This window comes from Miniopterus natalensis, chromosome 19, assembly GCF_054644295.1.
Source record: "Miniopterus natalensis isolate mMinNat1 chromosome 19, mMinNat1.hap1, whole genome shotgun sequence".
Taxonomy (NCBI): domain Eukaryota; kingdom Metazoa; phylum Chordata; class Mammalia; order Chiroptera; family Miniopteridae; genus Miniopterus; species Miniopterus natalensis.
Window position 1 is genome coordinate 27,665,964 of NC_142099.1, and position 24,178 is coordinate 27,690,141.

The window sequence follows — 24,178 nt, forward strand, 5'->3', positions numbered from 1 at the left end:
AAAAGGCCTGATTCGCAGTGTGTGTGTGTGTTTTCTGCCTTGGAGGGTTGAGGATGGGCCCTAGAATAACCTTATAAAGGCAATAAAGGATGGTAAACCAGAATTTCTTCCCTTTTCCACTTCGCCTGTGGAGACTCTAATTGCCTCTAATTGCTTCTTTATTGTCTTTTCCCAACCCCTTCCTTTCTGCGTTTGCCCCTCTCAGAGCTGGGGGGGATCACAAACCTGAGAGTCAACTTCACCAGGCTCGCCCCTGTGCCCCAGAGGGGCTACCTGCCCCCCAGTGCCTACTATGCAGTGTCCCAGCTGCGCCTGCGAGGGAGCTGCTTCTGTCATGGCCACGCTGACCGCTGCGCCCCGGATCCCGGAGCCCCTGCTGGCCCCTCCACCCCTGTACAGGTGACAGTCCAGAGTGGGAGGGACGGAGGGGAAGGGGCAAGGCCAGAGCAACTAAGGGCATCTGTGAGGCTCCCGTAAAGTGGGGCGGGCACTACATTTAAGTCATGAGTATTTAATATTTTAGCGATGGTGAGAAAAGTCGGCGATTATCATTTTAAAGAAGAGAATTTTGTAGCACTCCTTAGGTTTGCAGCCTGGTGTTTTCAGTTACACATAAGCACAAGCGTGGGTGTGGGGGAGCTTAGGGCCATGCTTCTCAACTCCAGCCACACAAAATAGTCTCCTAAAAAGATTGCCCAGACCTTTGTTTTTTGAAGCTTTGAGATTATCCTAATGTACTGCCAGGGTTGAGAGCTCGGGGACTCTGAAGTCCCACCCAGGGGTGAGAGATGGGGCAGGGTGAGAGGATAGTCTAACACGGATGCCCCAGACCAGCAGAGTTGGATGCATCAGGGATGGGGTGAGAGGCTCATCTTATCCAGCAACCCAGGGGCTTTAGTTGTGAAACCAAACTTGAGATCCACCCGTAGAGAACCCTGGGCCAAGAAGCAGAGGGACCTGGCATTTTGTTGTCTTGGGGCTTCTGTGCTGTTAACATCTGGTAGCACGCTCTTTGCCCTGCCCATAGGTGGGCACCAGGAAATCATGTAACCTGACCTGAGAGGGAAATACAGGCAAAATGAACATCGGTCAGCTTTATTCTCTCCACTTCCAGCCCAGCTCTTGGCCTGGGCTGCAGAGGAGGCCAGAAGGAGGCCAGGTCCGAGGATATGTGCTCTGTTAGGGCCCAAAGACAAAGGACCTGAACAGGCGATTGCAGATGGGGATACAAGGTGCTGTGGGCCGGAGGGCAGGGAGAGGGCACGCCCAGCCCCCGTGGTTCTCAAATCTGGCTGCACAAGGGAATCACCGCTTTAAAAAGCCCTGGTGCCTGGCCCTTGTCCCTGAGATTCTGACCGAATTGGGCCTGTTGTTGGTATGTTTTTAAAAGCTCCCCATATGATTCTGAAGCACATTCAGGGTTGAAATGCATGGAACCGGAGGGACCAGGGAGCCTGAGATGGAGGTCCCACTGTAGCTAGCAAGGTTCTGTTGGTGACCAGGGAGAGAAAGGTATTCCAGGCAGAAAGAAAGGCATCAGTAAAGCCAAAAGGTGAGGAAAGTGGGGCCTGTGGAGGTTGCTGCTCCGAAGCTCAGCTCGGCTGTGCTGTCCGGAGGGGGTACAGATGAGAATGGGACAAACATACAGGCCCTTGAATGCCAGGCTGGGGGTGTTGGGCTTAATTTGGAAGACAATTAGCACACAATAGCTATTCTATTTTTGTACCTTAATGAGTCTAGTAAGGATTCATTACACAGCCATTAGCCAAACAACCTCAGCCATAGATTGTTGGAATAGAAATCTCTAGAGGACCCACAAGCTTCTAGAATCACAGTTTAGCAACAAGGATGTCTGAGTACCTTCTGGGAGCTGCCCTGGACTGGGCATCACTGGGGTGACCAAAGGCAAGGAATGAGCTTGTGGACACCTCGCTAGAGGAGCCGTGCAGACGTGTGTGCGCGCGCGCGCGCGCGCGCGCGCACACACACACACACACACACACACACACACACACACACACACACAGGAACACTGGAAGAGCTGGGGTCTGAGCTGGACCCTGAGTGCTGGGAAGAGGGCCAGAGGGCAGAGGGCAGGTCCATCCTGGGCCATTCCTTTGATAACCGTTCTTGATGGCTCATGGCCCCTCCCCAGGTCCATGGTGTCTGCGTCTGCCAGCACAACACTGCCGGCCCCAATTGTGAACGCTGTGCACCCTTCTACAACAATCAGCCCTGGAGACCTGCGGATGACCAGGACCCCCATGAATGCCAAAGTATGACTGGGCCTCAGTGACCTCTCCTGGGACACAGGGAGAATGTATTCTTTATTTAAACTTAATCCTAACTGTTCTGCAACTTAAGCTCTCCTTGCTCTGTGGGGATGGAGAGAGTATTTGGGTTGCAACCTCCTTCTGCCTCCCCTTCCTTCTCCTCGCCAGGTCCAGAGAGACCAGGCTTGGTCCACGCTTTGATGCCACACGGCTTCTTCTGGATCCTTCCTCTCTGGCCTCTTCACTTGCCCTATCCTGTGTAGGGTGTATCTGGTTTCCTGCTTCGGCTGGTCCCCTAGAGTCAGGGCCTTTCTTCGCATAACTGAGTGAAACAGGGGTCCCTAGCCCAGAGAGAAGCAGTGACCCAGCAGGAGATCCATGGTGGCAATACGGGAGGGTTGGAATGGACCATTCAAAGAACTCTTTTTGGCCCAACATGGACTTTATTATTGGGTTAGTCCCCACGCTCGGAGTCAGGAGACCTGAGTTCTTACTCTATTCTGCTTTTTTTACTGGCCATATAACCTTAAATAAATTACACAAGTCTTTCTGGGCCTCAGTTTCCCCATTTCCCGGACCTGAGCATATTGCAGAGTTGTGAGATGCCAGTGAAGTAACGGGATGAGCTTTGTAGATGGCAAAGGTGCTGGTCTAACGTCAACCTTGGGAACTCCTTTTTTAGGGTGTGACTGCAATGGCCACTCAGAGACCTGTCACTTCGATCCAGCTGTGTTTGCCACCAGCCAGGGGGCACATGGAGGGGTGTGTGACAACTGCCGGGACCACACTGAGGGCAGGAACTGCGAGCGGTGTCAGCTTCACTATTTCCGGAACCGGCGCCCTGGTGCTCCCATTCAGGAGACCTGCATCCGTGAGTAGGGGCTCTGCAGGGTACCATCTGTTCAGGACTCTCCATCTATTCTGGACACAACAGAGCACACGTCCCTGGGGACACACAAGCCCTCAGGAAGCAAGAAGACTTGGCTGTGTGTCAGGACTTGTGGGCCATTGTTTGTGGTCTTTTTTTTAAAGATACGTTTTTATTGATTTCAGAGAGAGGAAGGGAGAGGGAGAGAGAGATAGAAACATCAGTGATGAGAGCCTTTGATCACCTGCCTCCTGCACGCCCCCTATTGTGGGTTCAGCCTGCAACCTTGGACATGTGCCCTGACCAAAAATCGAACTGTGACTTCCTGGTTCATGGGTCAACGCTCAACCACTGAGCCATGCTAGCCGGGCTGTAGGCCATTGTTTTAACTTAGCTGTGTACCTCTAAGCAAGTCACCTGGACCATTAGTCAATCAGTCAATCAAACATATATAATCCTTACTTTGGGCATAGGAGAGAAAAAAGTAAATATTAGATACCGTTCCTGCCGCTGAGAAGAACAGACTCTGTTTGGTAATATAAACCGTAACACATGAAAAGGAGGGGCAAAGCCCTTTGTCTTTATATATGCCATTGCCTTTACATGCTGTAATGTGGTTTGCTCTATATTTTACTATTTTCCCCAAACATTGGGAATTCCTCCATGGCAGGGATTATATCTTGTATCCTTAAGCCCCAGCACAATGACAAACAGATAACTGATGCTCGAAGAATGTTTAGTGAACAAAGAAATGAGTGGAATGTGATGGAACACCCAGCAGTGACTTAACTCGTCCACAAGGTCCAGTGGTTCGTAGAGGAGAGAGCAGACTGGATGGAAGCAGGCTGACTGGGCGGGTTAGTCAGGAAAGACTTTCTAGGTGAAGAGAACCTGTGTTTTGGAAGGCACGAAAGGTTGCAGCGGTGGGAGCAGGCTGAGTCACTCCCTGTTGATATTATTTGTTTATGGAAAGAGTGAGAAAAACTTGAGTTTGACTTCTGTTTCCAGCACTTGCTTGCTGTGAGGACTGAGTCCATTCTTTACCATCTCTGAGCCTCAGTTTCCTCATCTGTACAGTAGGGATAATCATCTCCACCTTTCAAGGTTATCATGAGAATCACTTAGGGCAACATACGAGGGTGCCCAGCTCAGCGCCGATACACAGTAGTTGTTCAGTAAATGACAACAGAACTTGTATAGTACTTAACAGGTGCCAAGCCCTGGTCCCTGTAACATTTGCTCATTTATTCCTCCAAAGAAGCCTATGAGGGCTAATTATCCTCATTTTACAGAGGAGGAAACAGGCACGGAGGGGTTAAATAACTTGACTAAGGTTGCAAGACTGTACGCCAGTAAGTGGTGGAACATGGATTTTTATCCAGGAAGCCTGTCTCCTACAATGTGCCCTTAACTCTCTGCTCTTCATTCTTACTCCTACTGTGGTGGCTGCTTTTGTCTCTCAGCCTGCGAGTGTGACCCGGATGGCGCAGTGCCGGGGGTTCCCTGTGACCCAGCGACCGGGCAGTGTGTGTGCAAAGAGCACGTGCAGGGGGAGCGCTGTGACCTGTGCAAGCCGGGGTTTACGGGACTCACCTACGCCAACCCGCAGGGCTGCCACCGTGAGTAGGGGCCCAGCCTGGCGTGACATGGGGCAGGCCGTACGGAGCCACCAGATCCCTGATTTGCCCGGCTCACTGTGCTGTGTGTCAGGTGCGGTGCCACTGACTTCCAGCAGGGGGCAGCACAGGCCCGGTTTGGAAGGTGGGACTGAGTCAACGGGTGGGAGGCAGGGCCGGCGGCCAAGGCAGGTGCTGGAGCTGGTGGGAACCTCAGTGGCTTTATGAGTCAGCCAGATTATCTGGAGGGATGGGCCCTGCTTGGTTTTTGTCCCAGGCTGAGACCCTTCTGCCGCATGTTTTCTGGGGGTGAGTTTTTGGTGAGCTGTCTCCCAAACTCAGCAGCCCTCCCTCCTGCAGGCTGTGACTGCAGCATCCTGGGGTCCCGACAGGACATGCCATGCGATGAGGAGACTGGACGCTGCCTGTGTCTGCCCCATGTGGTGGGCCCCAAATGTGACCAGTGTGCTCCCTACCACTGGAAGCTGGCCAGCGGCCGGGGCTGCGAGCCATGTGCCTGCGACCCAAACAACTCCCTCAGCCCCCAGTGCAACCAGGTACATGGTGGGGGTGGCCCCGTGGGCCCCTGAACAGGAGAGGGGACTCGTCCACTAGCATGTCCATCTCCCTTCCCGCTGCCCTTCTGGGCCTTTCCAAAGCCAGGCTGGGCTGCTTCTGTCCCCAGCCCCTTTGGGGAGGCCACCCAATGTCCCTCCCTCTGTGGCTCAGAGCTTTGGCAATGCCCATTCGCCGCCCCTTCTGTGGGGCCATCCTGTGGGGCTTTGACTTAAGAACTTGTCTCTGAGTGGAAGCCGTTGTTTGGGGGCCACTGCACCAGGGAGGTTCTCTGAGGCTGGGGCTCGAGGGGGCTCCCTCATGGTGCTCTCCCACAGTTCACAGGGCAGTGCCCCTGTCGGGAAGGGTTTGGTGGCCTGACGTGCAATGCTGCAGCCATCCTCCAGTGTCCGGACCAGACCTACAGAGACTCGGCCGTGGGATGCCGAGGTACATGCCCACGGAGTAGGGGGGTGCGGAGGCTGTGGCGGGATGAGCGCCTGGGTGGGCGCGTGGTGGGGGCGCGTGGTCTGTGGTATGGGAGGCTATCATGTGCCACATGTGGCGTGGGCCCTAGTGGCCCCGTGAGAGCACCCGCTCCCCACTGCTCCAGCCCTGGGCCAGTGACATGGGGTCATCCCTGTGTCCCCATGGACACAGAAAGGCTGCTTTGCTCCCCACTTCCCCGAGAAAGCATTTCTCAGAGTCACCTCCAGGGCTGCCGCAGGGAGGGGAGGACATTTCTTCCCTCTTCGTAAGTGGAGAAAGTGTGTCCTGAGGGGGAAGGTGTCATTTCCCCAGAAAGTCCACTTGACAAGTAGCCACAGGAGCATGCACACCGGGTCTGCTCTCTCTTGACCTTACTGAGTGATGTGGGCGGGTCACTCCCCCTCTGCAGGCCTCAGTTTCCCCCTCTGCGAAAGGGGCAAGGGGTACCTAAGCTCTCTGTGCCTTAGTTGCCTCATCTGTAAAGATGGCAACGTAAGGGGGCCAGCTCTGCCGTGGACTGGGCGTGAAGGTCAGAGGAGTTGCTGTGTGGATGGTGAGTGTGAGGCTTAGAACAGTGCCTGGAAGGGACTCGGTGCTAAGAAAGGGCTGGCCCTTGTTGCTGGCATCTCCATGATTTTATTCGGGCCTTGACAGTCTATTATTCCAAGTGAGAAAGACCCCGAGGTCAGACCTCCTCTTCAGACTGTCCCTATCAGACACCCTCACCTCCCTGACCCGGCTGCCTTTCTTGCCCCCAAGCCTGTGACTGTGACTTCCGGGGAACCGAGGGCCCAGGCTGCGACAAAGCCTCAGGCCGCTGCTTCTGCCGCCCCGGCTTGACCGGGCCCCGCTGTGACCAGTGCCAGCGAGGCTACTGTGACCGCTACCCGGTGTGCGTGGCCTGCCACCCTTGCTTCCAGACCTACGACGCTGACCTCCAGGAGCAGGCCCGGCGCCTCCGCAGCCTCCACAATGCCACCACCACGCTCCGGCCCGGGTCGGGCCTGGAGGACCCCCGCCTGGCCTCCCAGATCCGGGACGCGAAGAGCAAGATCGAGCAGATCCAGGCAATTCTCGGCAGTGCCCCGGCCACGGAGCGGGACGTGGCCCAGGTGGCCAATGCCATCCTCTCTATCAGGTAATCCTCTTTCCCTGCCAAGCCCTTAGGAGAATTCTGTCGCATGGGCTCACACCAGGGGCACCCCAGTCTTTCATTGCGTGGGTAGAGCCCTTTGCAGATTACAGAGCGTTTTCACGTACGTGCTCTTTTAACCATTACAACAGGCCTGCGTGGTGGTGTGGTGAGTGCCTATTTTCAGATGAGGAAACAGGCACAGGTAAATGACGTGACAGAGCCACCCGGCCGCTGAGGGGACTCTGAGCACAGGCTGGAGCCCAAGCCCGGCGTTCTTTCAAGTGCTGGGCACTGCCTGTGAGAGTCAGCTCTGGATTAGTCACCCTGGCGGAGGGCATCCGCGAGGCAGGGGACCTAAAAATAGCTTGTCTTTGCCTTTGGAATGGGAGCGGTCCCACCCACACCCACTCCTACCAGCAGAGTCGCCTTCTTAGTGAGATTTGGTTCTGGAAGCTTCTGTAATTAGTTTCCGTTCCCCGAGCCCTTGCAGACTTAGTGTCCAGAGCGGTCCAGGTGTGTGATTGACCTGAGTCTCACGGTTGTGGAGTGAGTCCCTGGGCACTTGGTAGGCTGGAAGTACAGGCCTGGATGGGCGGTCCACGGACGGGCGGTCCAGGCCCGAGCAAAGCCTGGAGTGGAGAATGCAAGGCTTGGAGAGAGGCCAGTCTCTGAGAGATCAACGGCTGTGGGTCTGGACAGGTGACCCTCCTTCATGTGGAGACAACCAGGGGGCAGCGGCTGTGGGAGCTCAGTGGGCAAGTGTGGACTCCAGAGAGAGCCTTGGGCACCTCGGCTATACAGGTGGTGGCTGAGGTCAGCTTGTAGGGAGGCCATGAGGAGGGTCGGGGTGCTCCTCATGGAAGCCAGCTGTGGGCAGGTGAAAGAGAATCAGGGGTGTCAGGGGCACAGCAGTCGAGGAAGGAGAGATTTTCCTGGATCTGCTTGCAGAGCACTGGAGGGAGGGGGAGGCCGGACCTCTCAGCCTTTGCCCAGCAGAATCTTCTTCAGCCTGTGGCATCTCCCTCCTGCTTCGTTTGCTGAAAGCCTCTCTGTTTTTCCTGACTTGATAGCAATTTCTTCAAAGGGAGGGCTGTTTCTGGGGAGTCAGCCCCTCTCCTGTATGGTAGTGAAGGCTCCTCTCCCATCTCAGGCGGAGCCTCCAGGACCTGCAGCCCACTCTGCCCCTAGAGGAGGAGACCTTGTCCCTCCCAGGAGACCTGGAGACTCTGGACAGAAGCGTCAACCACCTCCTTGTCCTGTACCAAAATAAGAGGGAGCAGTTTGAAAAGATCAGCAGTGCCGACCCTTCAGGTGAGGAGCGCGAGCTCAGAGAGCCGTGGGCATTGCCATGCCATGCCACACCTCTTGCTCCTGCATCTCCAGGCCTCTGGGCCCAGGGGTGACTCAGTTTCCCTCTCCTATCCCCACAGGAGCCTTCCGGATGCTAACCGCAGCCTACCAGCGGTCAGCCCAGGCCGCCAGGCAGGTCTCCGACAGCTCCCACCGGCTGCTCCAAGTCAGGGCCAGCCGGAGAGAGGCAGAGAGGCTAGAGCAGCAGGTGGGAGGCGGAGGAGGGGCTGGTGGCCCCCAGCTCGCAGCCTTGAAGCTGGAGATGGCTTCCTTGCCTGATCTGACACCCACCATCAACAGGGTGAGTCATGGCATGGAGCCCCACTTTTGGAGCCCCTACCCGAGTCTGTCACACACCAACTGCTTGTACACATTTCCCGGTAGGGCCATGTGAACCTACCCCGCTCCCCCACTTATCCTGACCCTTGGCCCCTCACCGCGTACTCAGTGGTTGCCAAGGAAACAAGTTTCTGGTGCCCAGTTGCCATGGAGACATCTGGCTATTTGTGTGGGATGGGAGTGGTTGTTGAGGAGCCTTTGGTACCCTCTGACTGCCCCTCTCTGCACAGCTCTGTGGGGGCTCCAGGCAGACAGCTTGTACCCCAGGATCGTGCCCTGGCGAGCTCTGTCCCCGTGACAACGGCACAGCCTGTGGCTCCCACTGCAGAGGTGCCCTCCCTAAGGCTGGTGGGGCCTTCCGGACAGCAGGGCAGGTGGCCGAGCAGCTGCGGGGCTTCAACGCCCAGCTCCAGCAGACCAGACAGATGGTAGGTGTGACCAAGGTGAGGTGGGCACCCGTAGGAAGAGGCAGGGAGGACAGAAACCCCGGGGAAATCAGTTTCCATTTTACATTCTGGGGACAAGCCCCAGAGATGTCAGGTGACTTGCCCCAGGCCCCACTCAAGTGAGAAGTCGACTCTGGTGCCAACATTTTGGGCTTTTCTTTTACCTGATTCCACATCGTTTTTCTCTGGGACCAAACTGAGTTAGTTACAAATGTTTCCCAGGTAGACCTTGGGTAGTGGGTGGCCACAGGATCCTGGGGGGCTGCTGGGAGGCTCCCTTGGGGTTTTGATCGCTGACCTGTAGCCTGTGTCTGCAGATCAGGGCAGCCGAGGAGGCTGCCTCGCAGGTGCAGTCGGACGCTCAGCGCCTGGAGACGCAGGTGAGCACCAGCCGCTCCCAGATGGAGGACGACGTCAGGCGCACTCGGCAGCTCATCCAGCAGGTTCGGGACTTCCTCTCAGGTGAGCCTGGCCTTGCCCACCCCTGGGCTGATGTCTCCACTCCTGCGGTCCCGGCAGGACAGCCGGCCACCTCCTTCCCTTGCCTCTATGCCACCTGGGCCAGGCCCCGTCGCTCCCCTGGCTGCTGACACGGCCCGTTTTCCCACCTCCCCTCCTGCTCCCTCAGGTCCGTTCTCAACAAAACGGCCTAAAACACCTTTGAAAAATGTATGTGTGGGATCCCATCCCACTCGTGCCTAAAATCCCCCTTGGTCTTGGAATAAACTCCCAACTCCTTACCATGGCCTCTGCTCACCTCCTGGGTGGGCGGCCTTGTGTCTTCCTGCTTTGCTCACTGACCGCCCTTGAACAGGCCAGGCTCTTGACTGTCTGGAGACTTCTGCGTGCTGTTTTTCTGCCTGGAATGCTCTTTCCAAGGCTGTTGACTTTTGCCCTCCAGGTCTCAGCTTAAATATCACCTGGTGCGGGGGGAGTGGGGGATTCTGTGACCATCAAATCTGGTCAACCCCTCCCCTCCCATTCCCCTTTGGCATCTGACCTTCATCACACTGCTCTGAGCCTGTGTTCTAGAATTCATTCGTCTAGACTGCAAGCTCTAAGAGGGCAGGGATGACTGTCTGTCTTGTTTTCTGTGTCACCGGCGCCTAGCATAAGGCCGGACATCCAACGTTGGTGGAATGAATAAATAAGCCAGATCCCCTCCCATGCCACCTTGGGGAGTGGAAAATTCCCCGGATAGGACTCAGGAACCTGGCGACTTTGGGCAAGTTGCTTTTCCCTTTGCCTCATCTTTTGCTTCTACAAACCGGGATGGTAGTATTTCACAAGTTTATTCTGGGGATCGAGTAGCTGATGTAAAATGTGTTTTGAAAAATTAAAGGTGCCTCAGGAATAGGAGTCGATATTATTAGATTTCTGGTCCCTGCCAGGGAATTGCTTGGCTGGGAGCCTAGTCAAAAGGAGCTGAGGGCTTGGTGTAACGACAGTGGTTCTTCTTGCTACTATTGTGCTGCTTTTGCTCCAAACACGCCAGAGCCCCCTCCTGAGAGTTGATAGCAGGTCAGAGAGGGGCAGGAAGCACCTGCTGAGGTCCTCTGGCTTCTCTGAGGTCATGCAGGCGTCACCTTCCAGGAGAGCTCCAGAATGGGGAAGATAATTTACCTGGGGATGCAGGGAGATGGTGCCTGACAAACATCAACAGAGGGGCAGCGCCAAGTTTGGGGCTCAGGCGGAGACATAAGGAAGCTTTCCTGAGTCAGAATGGCCATCCACTCTGCCGGGGAGTGGGAGGTGGGTAGGAAGTCTTTCCTCGGGGTGCAAGGCTCACAGAACAGCGGGAGTTGTGGGGCTATGGGGCCCCTTCCGTGTCTTCTCAGCTATACTTGTGTCTCAGGTCAAGTCCTATTACAGAGCCTTCTCACAGCCTCCCTGGCATGGTCTACTCTCCAGAGTCCTGGTGTGGGAGGTGTGGGTACTAGCTGCTGCTGGCACCCAGGGCCAGCCTAGGGGGAGGCCTGCGGGGGAAGAGGAGATGTCACCTTTCCTAAGTCTTCAAAAGGAACTGACTAAACAATAGTTCAGGTTTAACGAGTTCTCACTAAGTCCCAGGCATTGTTCTAAGTGCTTCTCCTGTATTCTATTGCTTCATCCTGACTGCCTACCTCTTTGTCCCTTGCAGGTGAAGACAGTAGGCACAGGGAGGTTAAGCAACCTGCCCAAGGGCATTCAGCTTGGAGGCAGTGCAGGCAGGATTCTTCTTGCTCCGCAGTTCATATTCTAGGTCATTGTACCATGAGACAGATGTGTGTGGGCTCGCGTGTGCGTGCACACACGTATACACACTCTCGCCTCCTTGCCTCTGCTAATGTTTTTCCTCTTTCTGGATTGTCTTCCCTGCCCCACCTCTCCTTACCTGCTAAGACCTACTCCTCCCCTAGGAACCCTCCAGGTGTCCCGCTCTCTAGGCAGCTTCCCTGAACCCGCCAGACTGGGTTAGGTGCCCCTCCAGTGGCCGTCCCAGCACCCTGTGCTTACCCCCTTCACTCGGGGTTGTGTTTCCTTGACTCTGTCCCACCAGATTTTGAACTCCATGAGGGCAGGGACCGAGTCTAATTTGATTTTCAGTCTCAGCTCCCCACACGCTGCTGTTCAGAGCAATGTATGCTTGCTGAACCCATCCTGAGACTTGGAAGCCCATGAAACTGAGTGAAATGCAGACTCAGCCCCTGGGCTCAGCCGAAGTGATGCGGGATAAAGGAGGGCAGGGCTGTGGGAATGTGCTCAGTGTGGGGCTTTCTGGGAAGGTGCATATGAGGCCTGGTTTTGTGGGTAGGTCTCTGGGTTAGATGAGAGGTTGCTGGTCTTTGTGGAGAGGTCCTTGTGAAAGCTTGTAGTTGAGGGTCAGCCTACTTCATTAAACCCAACCACAGTTATGCCTCGGGCTCCTGCAGTGTGCTGTTCTGGCTCCGAAGGGGCGCAGACGTGAAGGGGGTGTGGCTCCTACCTTCCAGGGACGTCCTTCCACCTGACTTGGGGCTGGGACCTGTGAGGTAGCTGTGGAGGAAACCCTCTGGTTGCAGAGTAATGCTGGGCCCAGAGCCCCAGTGCCCCAGAGGAGTTCAAGTCCAGGGCAAACCATCTGGGTGGGTGGGTGTCCCCTTCCCTCCCACATCAGTACCGGTGGAATCTGTGAGGTGAACAGGGAGAGATGGGGAGGAGAAGCCCTCTCTGTACTTCTGAGCTTACTCTCTGCCCCAGAGATGGTTTGTAAAATTCTTGCTACTTGATGGTTTCATTTCAGCCCTTCAGGTTGAGGATGATTATTCCCATTTCATAGATTAGGAAACTGAGCTGAGAGAGGCCATTTCACTTGACCCAGGTTGCTTGACTAGCAATGGGGAGGCCTGGGCCTGGAGCCCTCGAATCATTCACTCACTCTACAAACACAGAGTGCCTCCAAGTGCCAGGCACTGTGCTAGAGGCCGGGGAGAGAGCTGTGGTTGAAACCAGACCCTGCCTTCATGGAGCTCACGTTCTAGAAGGAAAAGAGACAGAAAACCAGATAAATGAGTTGTGCGTTGGCACGTGGGTGGTGATAATGCAGGGAACAGCTGAGCAGAGAAGGAAGGTAAGGAGTGCCGGCGCAGGGTGGAGATTGTGATCTTAGATTGGATGGCCAGGGCCCGCCTCTCTGAGAAGGTGACATTTAAGCAAAGACCTGATCACTTTCATCTGCCTTTGCAGAAACGAGCACTCTGGTCTGAGGAGGGGCACGTGGAAGGGGTCTTATTGCCAAGGAAGCAGTTCCAGTTCCTGGCCGCCCTCCCGAGTTGAGGGCTGATTGTGTTTGTGCTCTAGGCATTGTTCAGGCCCAGCTGTCTGGCACCACCCCCTTCTCCCAGCCTGCAGTTTCCTGTGCCACCAGACACTTAGTTGCCACAGCTGTGCCAACAATCATCCTCCGGAAATCTCAGAGCATGGGCACCTGAGTGTGCCTGAGAGGGGGCGGCAGGGCCATGGGCACCAGGCAGAGATGCTACAGTGATGCCTTCCATAGATGCCTCTCACCCTGGAGAGGCCTCTGACCTTCAGGCTCCCTAGTCTGACAGACAGTTGTCTTCTAGACCCTGACACCGATGCAGCCACCATCCAGGAGGTCAGTGAGGCAGTGCTGGCACTGTGGCTGCCCACGGACTCAGCCACAGTCCTGAGGAAGATGCACGAGATCCAGGCCATTGCAGCCAGGCTCCCCAACGTGGACCTGGTGCTGTCCCAGACCAAGCAGGACATTGCTCGAGCCCGCAGGCTCCAGGCTGAGGCTGAGCAGGCCAGGTACGGTCCTGGCCCTGAACTCCTCCTCCCTGCCTGGGATTCTGCTCCCCATGTGTCTGGCTGGAAGTGAGAGAAGAAGTTCTGCAAGCTGGAGGGGTGCCAGGGGCTGGGAGAAAGGAGGGGGTGCTTACTGTGGTGGGGGAGGGCAGAGTGAGACACAGCATTCAGGTGATGCTTTACTCAAGGTGACCTTTGCCTTCCACACTGGACACCGTGCCCACAGGTGTCTCCGATATAACACTCGCGTTCAGCATGTCTGCTGGGTGGGGTCCGGGAGGGAAAAGCTCCTGAGTTAATACACCCCTTGTCTTGGCTGGGAAGGATATTCTTTTGGACTGGTGAGTGGGTTGAGGCACGCGCCTCCCCATTCCCTGCTCACTCACTCTCCCCTCTGCCCTCTGGCCCAGGAGCCGAGCCCACGCAGTGGAGGGCCAGGTGGAGAACGTGGTGGGGAACCTGCGGCAGGGCACCTTGGCGCTGCAGGAAGCTCAGGACACCATGCAGGGCACCAGCCGCTCCCTGCGGCTTATCCAGGACAGGGTTGCTGAGGTGAGCTGTTCTGGCTTCCTTCCTTTGTTTTGAGAATGAACAGACAGATTCAGGCACAAGGCATAGAAGATGCCAGAAAGTGACCTGGATGGAAACTGAGCCGGGGACCTAAGAAGGAGGGTTACAGCCTTGAACCTGGCTTTGAGCCTTTGGTTTTCTGGCCTTGTGGCCAGGTGCAGAAAGGAATGGGGGTCCACTGAGCTGGAGAAGGGGGAGGCCTGGATGCCCGTGGACAGACAGGGCATTGGAGGGGGCCGGAGGGATGTTCTGGTTGGAGAAAGCTTAGGTGCCTGGTGCATTGGAGAAAAGAGGGATCAAAACCACTGCCTGTGAGAATCACCACTGACCCAAGTCTCCTTTCCACAAAGGTTCAGCAGGTGCTGGGGCCAGCGGGAAGACTGGTGACGGGCATTACGGAGCAGCTGGGTGGCTTCCGAGCACGGATGGACGAGCTCCGCCGCCAGGCCGAGCAGCAGGGGGCGCAGGCAGCCCAGGCTCAGCAGCTGGCGGAGGGTGCCATCCAGGGGGCGCTGAGTGCCCAGGAGGTACAGAGAGGTCGCAGCTAGCCTGAGGAAGCACAGTGGTGGGGGCTCCTGAGCATGCGAGGACACTTTATAGGTGTATCCTGTCCACTTTATAAGGCCAGGGGCTCTAGGCACGTAGGATAGCAGTTATTCTAGAATAACCAGGAGGGGCTTCAGGGTTAACCCAAATCTGGCCAGACATCTGAGTTCTACTTCTGGCTGCCTTGGGTGTTGCTGATTCAGACATGGTGGCAACAATCTAGTCCAATCCTCCTTTTACCGACTAAGTGGTAACTCTGTCCAAAGCAAAGCTCATCTACAAGGCAGGCCTCTTGACACCCGGTCCAGAGCTTGTCCCCTGTCATGGCTGCCCAGTCCAGACAGATACTCGTGACAGCCTCACCTGGGTGCCCCATCACTCTCTGGTCAGAATTAGACCAGAGAGAAGATCAAAGAGCCATGTCAGTGCCCCCAGTGTACCAGGCACGTTAGCACTCACAGTCCTGGTACAGTGGCCAAGCTGCCAAGCATACTATTAAGTAACAACTGTGTGCCTGACACTGTGCTAGAGTGAACGAGAAATGACAGGAACTACAGATGAAGGGAAGGGCATGCAGAAGAACTTTAAGGCACAGTTTGTGGCCTAGGGGTTCTTATAGGCAAAACCAATCCATTGGGGTTATTAGGAGGCACCTACCTTTATCCTTCGGTATTGATTTGGGTGCTCTAGCCAAAGGTCTTTAGGACTTTGGATGATGATGATGGTGACAGAGACTGTTCTACCTTTTTCAGGGACTTGAGACACTAAAGCAAAAATATGCTGAGCTGAAGGACCAGTTGGGTAGGAGTCCCCCACTGGGGGAGCAGGGCAGCCGGATCATGAACGTCAAGATGGAGGCAGAGGAGCTGTTTGGGGAGACCATGGAGATGATGGACAGGATGAGAGGTGAGGAGATGGTTCAGGGCATCCCTGAAGGCTGGCCCCACCCCGGAGCGTCTGAGCTCAGTCTTGGATCTAGCAGTGGTCAGGGAGTGAGGTCAGTCGGGAGTTCCCGAGCACTTGGTAAGTATGGGCCACAATGATGGGGCTTCGGGGAATGTAGAGATGTTCACAAGATGTGGCCTGTTTTCAGGAAGTTTGCAATCCAGATGTGGCCACTTTTCCTATTGTTCACAAGATGCATGACTGTATTTAACAGCATAAGGGGGCCTATGATAAGATCCCAAATAATAAGATGTCTGGAGGTTCAGAGACTAAACAATGTCCGAGCGAAATGTCCAGTGAAGGAAACGTTCAGAAAAGACAAGATTAGACACCAGCCTGAAGGATATGCGGGAGAGGCTGTGAGGAAGGGGAGGGATCTCAAGACAGGATGGGCAGGAAGGACGAGGCATGTTCTGAGGATGGGGCAGGAGCACCCATCAGGAGAGGAGGGCTGGTGAGGCTCAGGATGGGATGGAGAGATGTAGCAGGAGTCATTGCAGCGGGATCTATGTGCCTGGCCCCCATGCCAGGATGGGAGGCAGAGTCAGCCCTGGAGGCAGTAGAGAACCATTCAAGGGTTTTGAATATGGCAGAGGCATAAGGAAAGGAGCTTTCAAAAGGGTTCGGAGTGTCTCAGAAAGGAGGACAGGGATTTCCAGGAACCAGGCTCAGTCTCCCAGGTGTGATGACAATGGGTTCATCGCACTGGTGTGCCCGTGCATGCCTCAGAGTTTCTCTGAATTTCAGAGAAACAGACAAAAATCTGTCTGGCTAACCAGGAGAAGGTTGGGCTGTTGGGTCAGCAGTGAATAGATAGGAGGCTGTGACCAGCCAGACCTTGAGAGTGAGGTGAGAGGAATTGACCCTGTTAGAGGAGCCCAGGGGCTGGGTCAGTGGGTGCCCAGTCTTGTCCCTCGATGTTTCATATGATGCACTAGATAAGAGAGCCAGTATTCTAAGGCACTCTCAGAAGTCTAAAAGGATGGGCTGAAACACTGAAATGCTGTCTTCCATGCTGGCCTCGCTTGGGCTTAAACCCACAAGTACAGCTCAGGTGAGTTTCTCAGTGGCTGATGTAGTGAAACAGTTTATGACAAGTAATTAGTAAGCAAATATGAGTTGTTGTTCACCTGAAAATGGCTTGAGTTTTGAGTAACTGTAAGCTTGATATAAGTCTTGGTATTTGTCTTGTTGCTGCCAAAAGAGCGAATAAATATAAAACAGCCAAAATAAAGGAGTAATGGCTCAGAGATGATATTAAAAATATTTAGAAATGGGTGTGTCATGCACTTACTGATCAGAAAAAGCTCAGATTGTAACATTGGAACTTACCTTTAATTGCAGAATTATGGGGATGATCATGCATAGGGGGCCCTAAGGGTGAGGCTGGGAACAGAACAGCAGCTGTTAAAATGTCCATGTTTTATCAGCCCATAGGTCCACATGGGTACCCGCTGACTGAATGTCAGTCCAGTAACAGCCCTGTTACACTCTGCTAATAGAACCTCACCTTGGCTTAATGAGAAGACTTTTTTTTTTTTTTAACAACTAGAGCTGCCTAAAGTTGGAGCCTAGGGAGGCAGTGTGCTCCCTCCCTATTCCTATAAGAGTTCAGGCTGAGGCTGGGTCCCAGCTCTCGTGAATGTGGTAGAGGGTCTCCTGCCTAGTGTGACAGGAGGGACAGGCTAGACTAAGCCAGTTTGGAGTCCTTCAAGTCCTCCATGCACACGCTGGTGGTGGTATGCAGAATGGACTGGAGGGAGAGGGCTAGGTTTATCTGGAGTGGCATTTTGGGGAGGGAAGGTAGGGCGGGATTCTGGTCACCCAGCCAGCTCTTCTCCATGATGCCCACTTGATCATCGGAGGAGCGGCAGCTGTCTGGGTCCAATAGCAGTGGGCTACTCACCTTGGTGCCAGTGGCCTCCCTCATTAGTCTGGGACATCTGAGGGAGCCCAGAGCAGAGAAGGGTCGGGGGCCATGGGGTAATTGGGACGAGAGCTTCCTGGGCCTGGTCTCTACCATGTTTGCTTCTCTAATCATGGGATAGGGCTGGAGGGGCATAGGGCTGGAGAGGGCTGCCCTTGAGGAGGCTCCCCGGAGGTGATTCCTCCTGCAGGTGCTGCGTCCAGGTGGGTGGGGAGAGAAAGAAGGGTCGGGAGTCTTTGGGGGTCTCCCCAGCCCCACCTACTGTTCCATCTGCCCTCAGACATGGAGTCAGAACTGCTGCAGGGGAGCCAGGCTATCATGCTTCGCTCGGCGGACCTCACGGGGCTGGAGAAGCACGTGGCTCAAATCCGCGACCACATCAATGAGCGGGTGCTCTACTACGCCACCTGCAAGTGAGACTCTGGCTGCCAGTCCCCGGCCCCACGCACCAGCCCTCTTTGCTTCGGGGGGCAGACTGGTTTGGAAAGCTTCCCAGCTTCTTTTATGCAGCCGAAAGCACCGCCTGGACCACCCCTGGTGTACAGCTATTAAGATTACTCTGGGCCGCAGCTGAGCCTGAGCTGATGGGACAACTACATGTGAGGGACAGAGGTGGCAGATGTGAGCCATATCATTGTGACCAGGAGCTCTCAAGTGGAGGGAGCTTGGCTGGGCAGTGTCCTCGCTCTTCTTCCCCATTGAGGCTGAATCCTGGAGCAACACAGAAACTTAACCCAAACGATGTACAAGTGAAAAGGCCCAATAAAAAGCTTTGGAACGGAGCCTGGAGGTTCAAAGAGGGAAACTAGGCTGTCTCCCATAAAGTAAACCTTTGTCACCTGTTTCTGCCCCCCACGGCCTGGTGGTGCATGAAGCATAGGCTGTCCCGCTCTGCTCGGTCCAGCTCGGTCATCACCCACATTTAGGGAGGCTGGGCCCCTTCCCCCCGGGACCTGATGGATCCCATCCCCGAAAGACCAGAGGAGCCATTTCGTCTTTGAACATGATACCATTTCACATTTACAGATGAGGAAATAGAAATCCAGACAAGGGAAGCAAGGTGTCCAAATTCACATTGCTTCTGGAAGCAGAACTAAGTCCAGAACCTGTGTGTTTTGGGATCTCAAAGGGAAGTTGTAATGGATTCGTATTTGTGTGTGCGTGTGTGCGCGTGTGTATGGGGGTTGGCTATGGAAATGGCATCAGGGTTTGTGTCTGCCAGAGCCCAGACACTGTGCTGGACATTTATCTACAAGAACATCTTGATTATTAGTAATCATATTATTTATTGACACTGTGCGGGACACATTACCTGCACTATTTCGTGATGTAGGTGGTGCTGTTGTTCTCATCTGACAAGGGAGGAAACCGAGGTGGCTCAGAGGGTTACATAACTTCCCAAGGTCACAGATGTGGCAGAGCAGGCCTGAGCCTCACCTTCATGCTCACCTAATCCAGTCATTAGGAGAATGGGTGCTGGCGCTGGACCACCAAGGAGTCACCGTGAGGAGTAAACGGGTGGGTATGTGTAACTCCTGTCGCTAGGGGCCTGGCACGCCGCGTGCTCTCAGTGCACGCCTGCTAGGTTCTCCCTGCCTCAAGCTCTCCATGCACTTTCCACTCCACGCGTGCTCACAAGACCCTGAGCTGCTTCTGATTTTGAGAAGAACCAAATGAAGCCTCATAGAGAAAAATATGTCCATTTTATTGAGCACAACACTGAGCATGAAGCTGGAAGGGGTTTGGGTGGCAAGAAAATTAGGGAGGGACAAGAACGGTGTGCCTGACTTTCAGGGTCAGAAAGGGGAACAGAGGCAGGAGTAGGATTACTGGCTGCAATGAAAACAGTCAAATTCCAATTTTTTACTTAATTGGGTGTGTGTGCGGAGGACATCGGGCCAGGATACCAACTCCTTACAGTACTGAGTCATGGTTTTCTTCCTTTATCATCTCGGAGGGTGTGGCACTGCCTTTGGACTGGGGCTGGGAGGGAGGTGGCTCAGAAGTGGGCTGGAGTAGGCTGGGGGTCCGGCAAGGTTAGGAGCTAATCCTGGAGTTAAAAATCCACTTTGAGAACTCACAGGCCGACTGCCCAGCTGCCTGTCATTCATGCGGATGGGCAGGCGACTGCATGGGTGAGCCCATTCTGGCCATGAGGACGGAGGCCTGAGAGGCAGGAGCGAGTGTGTGCTGAGCGGGGAGTCTGGGCAGATGCTCCTTATGGCTTTGCTCTGAAGGTGGCACAGCCTGGCCAGCCTGTTAAGCTTTTCACGGCAAACAACACAGACCTGGGCAAGAGCTATCTACGCACACTGCACAGAGCCACGGCACGTAGGGAGTGGGGCACGGAGCAGGCAGGCCAGAGTGACCTGGAAGCCAGTGAATGCCATTCTTCCTGCTCATGGCTTCAGCGGGGCCTTGTCACCTGGAGGCTCATGCCTGGGCCTTCGGGGAGGGTCTAGCCCCAGTGGAAGCAGTTGGCTGCTTCTGACCAGAAACTGCTCCTGCAAGGCCCTGCTCCGCTGGCTTTCCTTCCTCCTGATGCAGAGTGGACCCCAGGGTCGGAAGGGCAAAGAAGAGTCGACCATCTTTCCTGTGGAGGAAAGGGTTCAGGGTGGGGATGGGGCTGGCACCCCTCACACCCCATCATTCAGACTCCGATGGGGCTTTTCTTCTGGGACAGAAATTCCCCTGCCAAGTTCCTGCCTGGCCCTCTTGCCTCTAGTCCCCTCACCTGAAAATTGCAGTGACACAGACACAGCCTCCGGAGATCACATAATGAGACAGACCCCAGTCTGGCCTGCCCGGCAGTGGGAGCTGCCGCTGGCTTTGACTGGCACCATGACCTCGGACTTGAAGTTCCTGGAAAGGAAAGGAAGCGGCAGGCAGTGATGTAATTGAGGAAGGAAGAGCTGAGATAGCTTTCTGTGCCTGTGGCATCCATTCAGCCCTTCCGTTATGAGATTCAGAAAGGGCAAGCACTTGCAGAAAAGACAAATAAGACAACCAACCCCCCTTTAATCTCCCAGAGCACCAAGGCCCTGGAAACTCAAGGATTCTAATGCTCACCATTCACATATACCCAGTTTTCTGCAGGCATTTCTAATTCCTGTTGCTTCACTAAACTTTTATAGTACTTCTGTGAGGCAGGCTGAGCAGGTAAATATAATTCAATGAACCCATTTTACAGATGAGCAAAATAGAGTAGAGACATTGCCTGATTTGTCACTGGCCACACAGCTAGTGGGTGGTAAGGACAGCATTTGTCTTGACCCCTGATCCAGAGCTCTTCCCACCCCCCAGAACTGCCTCAAGTGGGAGAGATCGTTTGGTCAATTTATTTTAGCTTGTTGCTTGAGTTCTTTCAGACTTAGACTGAGTAAGGTGGGGCTTCTGTCTTTGGGTGAAAATACTTACTTTTTGTTGGCCTTTTTGAGGAGCGTGGGCTCGGAGCAGTAGGAGGACTTCCCTTTGCTCCCGATGCTCAGACAGCTGGAGCAGCAGCCACAGGGCCCGACGGCCAGGGGCCCGTGCTGCATGGGTACCAGGCTGCTGCTGATGCGGAGCGAGCCATTGACCAGGCAGTTGAGGGACCTGCCACCAGGGGCGGTGGGCCGGAGGCCATGGTGGCAGGGCAGCCGGGTCAGGACAGGAAGTGCTGCGCTCTGGTCCAGGGCAGGGACCTCGGTGATGGTGATCTCAGGGGAGCTGGGTCTCGAAGCTTCTGAGGCTTTAGTGACAGGAGGCCTGTTCTCCAGCTCAGGGCGGACACCCGGACTGTGCAGGTTCATGTGCAGCTTCCTCATGTGGTGCACCACGGCGGCTGCATTGAAGGCTTGCTAAGGAGACACGGACCAGCCTTGGCCATCTCCATTCTCAGACGGTCACAGGGCTCAATTTCCTTCTGCCCCATGGCCTCTTGAAACCAATATGCCCACTTCTCAGTTCAGAGAGGGTCCAGAGTCTCTCCACCAGCCCCTGCCCCAGCCCAAGCTCTGGGGGCCCAGCACAGCCTGCTGCCTCCTGGAGAGGACAACTTACCCTCCACTTGCTCTTGGCAAAGTTCTTCTGGATCTGAAGACTGACTGATGGGTAGATGTCCCGGTGGAGGGCTGTGTTTCCATTAATCCTGCAGGTGTAGAGGGGACACTGGGATAGTGGGTGGCTATGGGAACTCAGCCAGGGGTTGGGCAGAAGACTGTCCCTGTAGGTCCAGGTTAAGCCAAATGGAGCCCAAGGAGAAGGGTGGCCCAGAGTAGGAAAGGCTGGAACCAGAGCTTCTGTATCCCCCTGGGAAGGTCATCAGGGGCCTAAGCTTTGGCAAAACCAAAACTTGCTTTAGAGCAGGAGCAGCAAACTCTGGTGTGTAGGCTAAATCTATCTATTGCCACTTTTGTAAATATGGTCTTACTGGCACACAGACATGCCCCTTCATTCAGATATGGGCTATGGCTGCTTCCATGCTACGAGGGCAGATTGACTAGCGGCCACAGAGGTGGTATGGCCAGCCAAGCTTAAAATATTTATAATCTGGCTTTTTATAAAAAGGTTTAGCAACCCCTGTGCCAAAGGGCACTTGAGTTGTCACCATCTGTTAGCTCAAAACTTTGCTCAGAACTGAGCTCCTCCTGGAAGCCTTCTTCAGTGAGGCCACCCAATATTGTCTATTTCCTTTTTCCTCAACCCCTTATTCACATGTCTCTAAGTGTTCTTCAGACACTTGTCGTGTGCACAGTACTTGCTAGGTACTAAGGGATGCAGAAAAGTGACAGACGTGGTCCTGATCCCTAGGGGCTTACAGTGTGGGTGTGGAGCCTTGTTTCATGCCATGAGCCAGAGTCATTCATGGTAAGCTGTGTAATTGACACAGAGAGATGGGGGGTCTGCCTGGACTGCAGGAGCCACGGCTTCAGGGAAGGGCAGAGACTACTCTGGATCCTGAAGGCAAGAGGCAGGACATTCACCAGAAAATGGTATAACCCAAGGTGTAATTAGTAAAGAGCTTGGTATATGGGGCAGGGGAAGTCAGGGGGAGAAGTGTAGCTCTTAGGCCTTCCTGGAACAGAGAAGATGTGTTGGGAATTCTGGGAAAGAAAGTTGGAGGTCAAGCCAGATTAGGGAAAACCTGGAAAGACAAAGGATTCTGGGATTGCTGTGGTAGGAAATAGGGAGCTATTATAAATTCTTGCGTAGGGGTATAGCAAGAAAAAAGGAAGTGTTTTAAGATTTTATTTACCTACTTTATGAATGGTGATTGCTCTCAATTGGAACAGGTTTTGACCCCAGAGTGGAGTAAAGTGATCCTCTGAAGGACGCGGCAGAGCTGCCCCTGCCTGGTGCTTCCGAGTGACTGGTACTGAGTGTTGCCCCCCAGTGCTGATGACGGCACCTAGCTGCCTCTGCCCCCTGCACTTGACTAGACACTCAGATGCCACCCTTGGGTCAGAAGCCACTTAATTAAATGCTGTTTGCCCCTCTAGCTGGACTTGAGGAACACTTCTGTGCTTCTTGGATGCCACGACAGTAAATAGCTCAGGGCAAGCAGACTCCAGGGAAACATACCATGTAAAAAGGTCAGTGTGGTCTTGGGGGAGCCACGGGTTGGAGATAGAACCTACCCCATTCCTCACTCACCAGGGGTGCCTCAAGGCCTTCTCACAGGTGTACCGCTCATTCGGATCTTTCTCCAGCAAGTGGCAAATAAAATCCTTGGCTAAGAGGAGCAATCAAAGACACAGCAGCTAAGGACCAGATTTCATGACTGATGGAAATTCACTTCCGGCTGGTGGGTGGCAGTGAATGCATCTTTTAGCTAATCTTCCAAAGAGGCAATTTTAAGAATCTTAAAAAGAGAAAGAAAAATCCAAACCACCTAACAACAACCCACCATAAAGCACCAAAGAGAGGCTCTACTCAGCCTCACCCACGTAGCACTGCGCATACATCTCTCGTCACGAGGCATCAACGTGCCTGCATGTGCACATTTGCACCATTTAGGGGCCAGCGCCCGCACATGGGCACGCATGTGAGCAATGGCTTTTCCCAGCTCTGATCTCTACTTAATGGACCCAACAACGTGCAATGATTGCCTTTCACACACAGAGACCTGGCATAGTCTCCGTCTTGGTGTGTAAAAGGCAAAATGTGGCCTTGGTTTTGCAACTCCTGCTGGAGGACTCCCCTCTGCCTGGCTCTGCGCTCCTGGCCCCTCATCTGAACTACCTCCCCTGCTTTTACCAGGCAGACTGTGGTTCTGTTTCCAGGAAAACAAAAGCATGAACCTTAGATGTGAATAATATATTTGGCCCTTGAACCAGATGAAGATTTCTCCGCTCTCCTTGGCAGCCTGTTTTCTGTGAAATTCCTCAGGGACTTTCAAAAGCTAGGACTGCCATCCTTTGTTAAGCTCTTTTCTCTTGGCAGCCTCTGCCCTGAGCCTGTCATCTTGTCCTTCACACCCTCTGGCCTTACCTGACTCAGAAATGTCGTCCCAGAATGGAGACTCAAACTCATAGTAGCCCTCCTTGATCTTTTCGAAAAGCTTAGACTCAGTTTCTTCATAGAAAGGGGGATACCCACACAACCTGCAGTGGAACAGAAGGGGCCATGCTGCTGAACACCCCCTTCCTCCCCGAGCCAGCCTCTCCCCATGCCCAGCCTCCCACTGGGAACACAGGGAGGCAACAAGGGCCCCCCACCAGCAGTGTGGCCAGGACGTGGATCTGCCTCTGATTCAGGAACAGTGCAGGTCCCAGCAAGTGTTTATGCAGCAGCCAAAGCTTGGGACAGGCAGGCCTGGAAGGTCCCTTTGGATGTTATTCCCCTCACC

The 24,178-nt window shown here is 54.4% G+C and overlaps 2 protein-coding genes across 2 annotated transcripts in view; one reads left to right on the forward strand and one right to left on the reverse strand.

Annotated features, from left to right (window-relative positions):
* The window catches only part of LAMB3 (laminin subunit beta 3), a 33,247-nt gene extending 15,322 nt beyond the window's left edge, over nucleotides 1-17,925 (forward strand). Inside the window, exons 7-22 of the mRNA XM_016207465.2 lie at nucleotides 206-399; nucleotides 2,156-2,276; nucleotides 2,956-3,144; nucleotides 4,605-4,760; nucleotides 5,118-5,314; nucleotides 5,651-5,762; nucleotides 6,561-6,939; nucleotides 8,087-8,247; nucleotides 8,367-8,587; nucleotides 8,856-9,053; nucleotides 9,389-9,533; nucleotides 13,157-13,364; nucleotides 13,772-13,913; nucleotides 14,282-14,458; nucleotides 15,230-15,383; nucleotides 17,630-17,925. Coding sequence (XP_016062951.2) covers nucleotides 206-399; nucleotides 2,156-2,276; nucleotides 2,956-3,144; nucleotides 4,605-4,760; nucleotides 5,118-5,314; nucleotides 5,651-5,762; nucleotides 6,561-6,939; nucleotides 8,087-8,247; nucleotides 8,367-8,587; nucleotides 8,856-9,053; nucleotides 9,389-9,533; nucleotides 13,157-13,364; nucleotides 13,772-13,913; nucleotides 14,282-14,458; nucleotides 15,230-15,383; nucleotides 17,630-17,766 — 2,891 coding nt within the window. The 3' untranslated portion in view covers nucleotides 17,767-17,925. The remainder of the gene's footprint in view (nucleotides 1-205; nucleotides 400-2,155; nucleotides 2,277-2,955; nucleotides 3,145-4,604; nucleotides 4,761-5,117; nucleotides 5,315-5,650; nucleotides 5,763-6,560; nucleotides 6,940-8,086; nucleotides 8,248-8,366; nucleotides 8,588-8,855; nucleotides 9,054-9,388; nucleotides 9,534-13,156; nucleotides 13,365-13,771; nucleotides 13,914-14,281; nucleotides 14,459-15,229; nucleotides 15,384-17,629) is intronic.
* Nucleotides 17,926-19,033: 1,108 nt separating this feature from the next.
* Nucleotides 19,034-24,178, reverse strand: part of CAMK1G (calcium/calmodulin dependent protein kinase IG) — a 28,894-nt gene continuing 23,749 nt past the window's right edge. The window contains exons 8-13 of the mRNA XM_087827584.1: nucleotides 23,821-23,933; nucleotides 22,984-23,062; nucleotides 21,391-21,478; nucleotides 20,767-21,188; nucleotides 20,084-20,211; nucleotides 19,034-19,942 (exon numbers count right to left, since the gene is read on the reverse strand). Coding sequence (XP_087683710.1) covers nucleotides 20,121-20,211; nucleotides 20,767-21,188; nucleotides 21,391-21,478; nucleotides 22,984-23,062; nucleotides 23,821-23,933 — 793 coding nt within the window. The 3' untranslated portion in view covers nucleotides 19,034-19,942; nucleotides 20,084-20,120. The remainder of the gene's footprint in view (nucleotides 19,943-20,083; nucleotides 20,212-20,766; nucleotides 21,189-21,390; nucleotides 21,479-22,983; nucleotides 23,063-23,820; nucleotides 23,934-24,178) is intronic.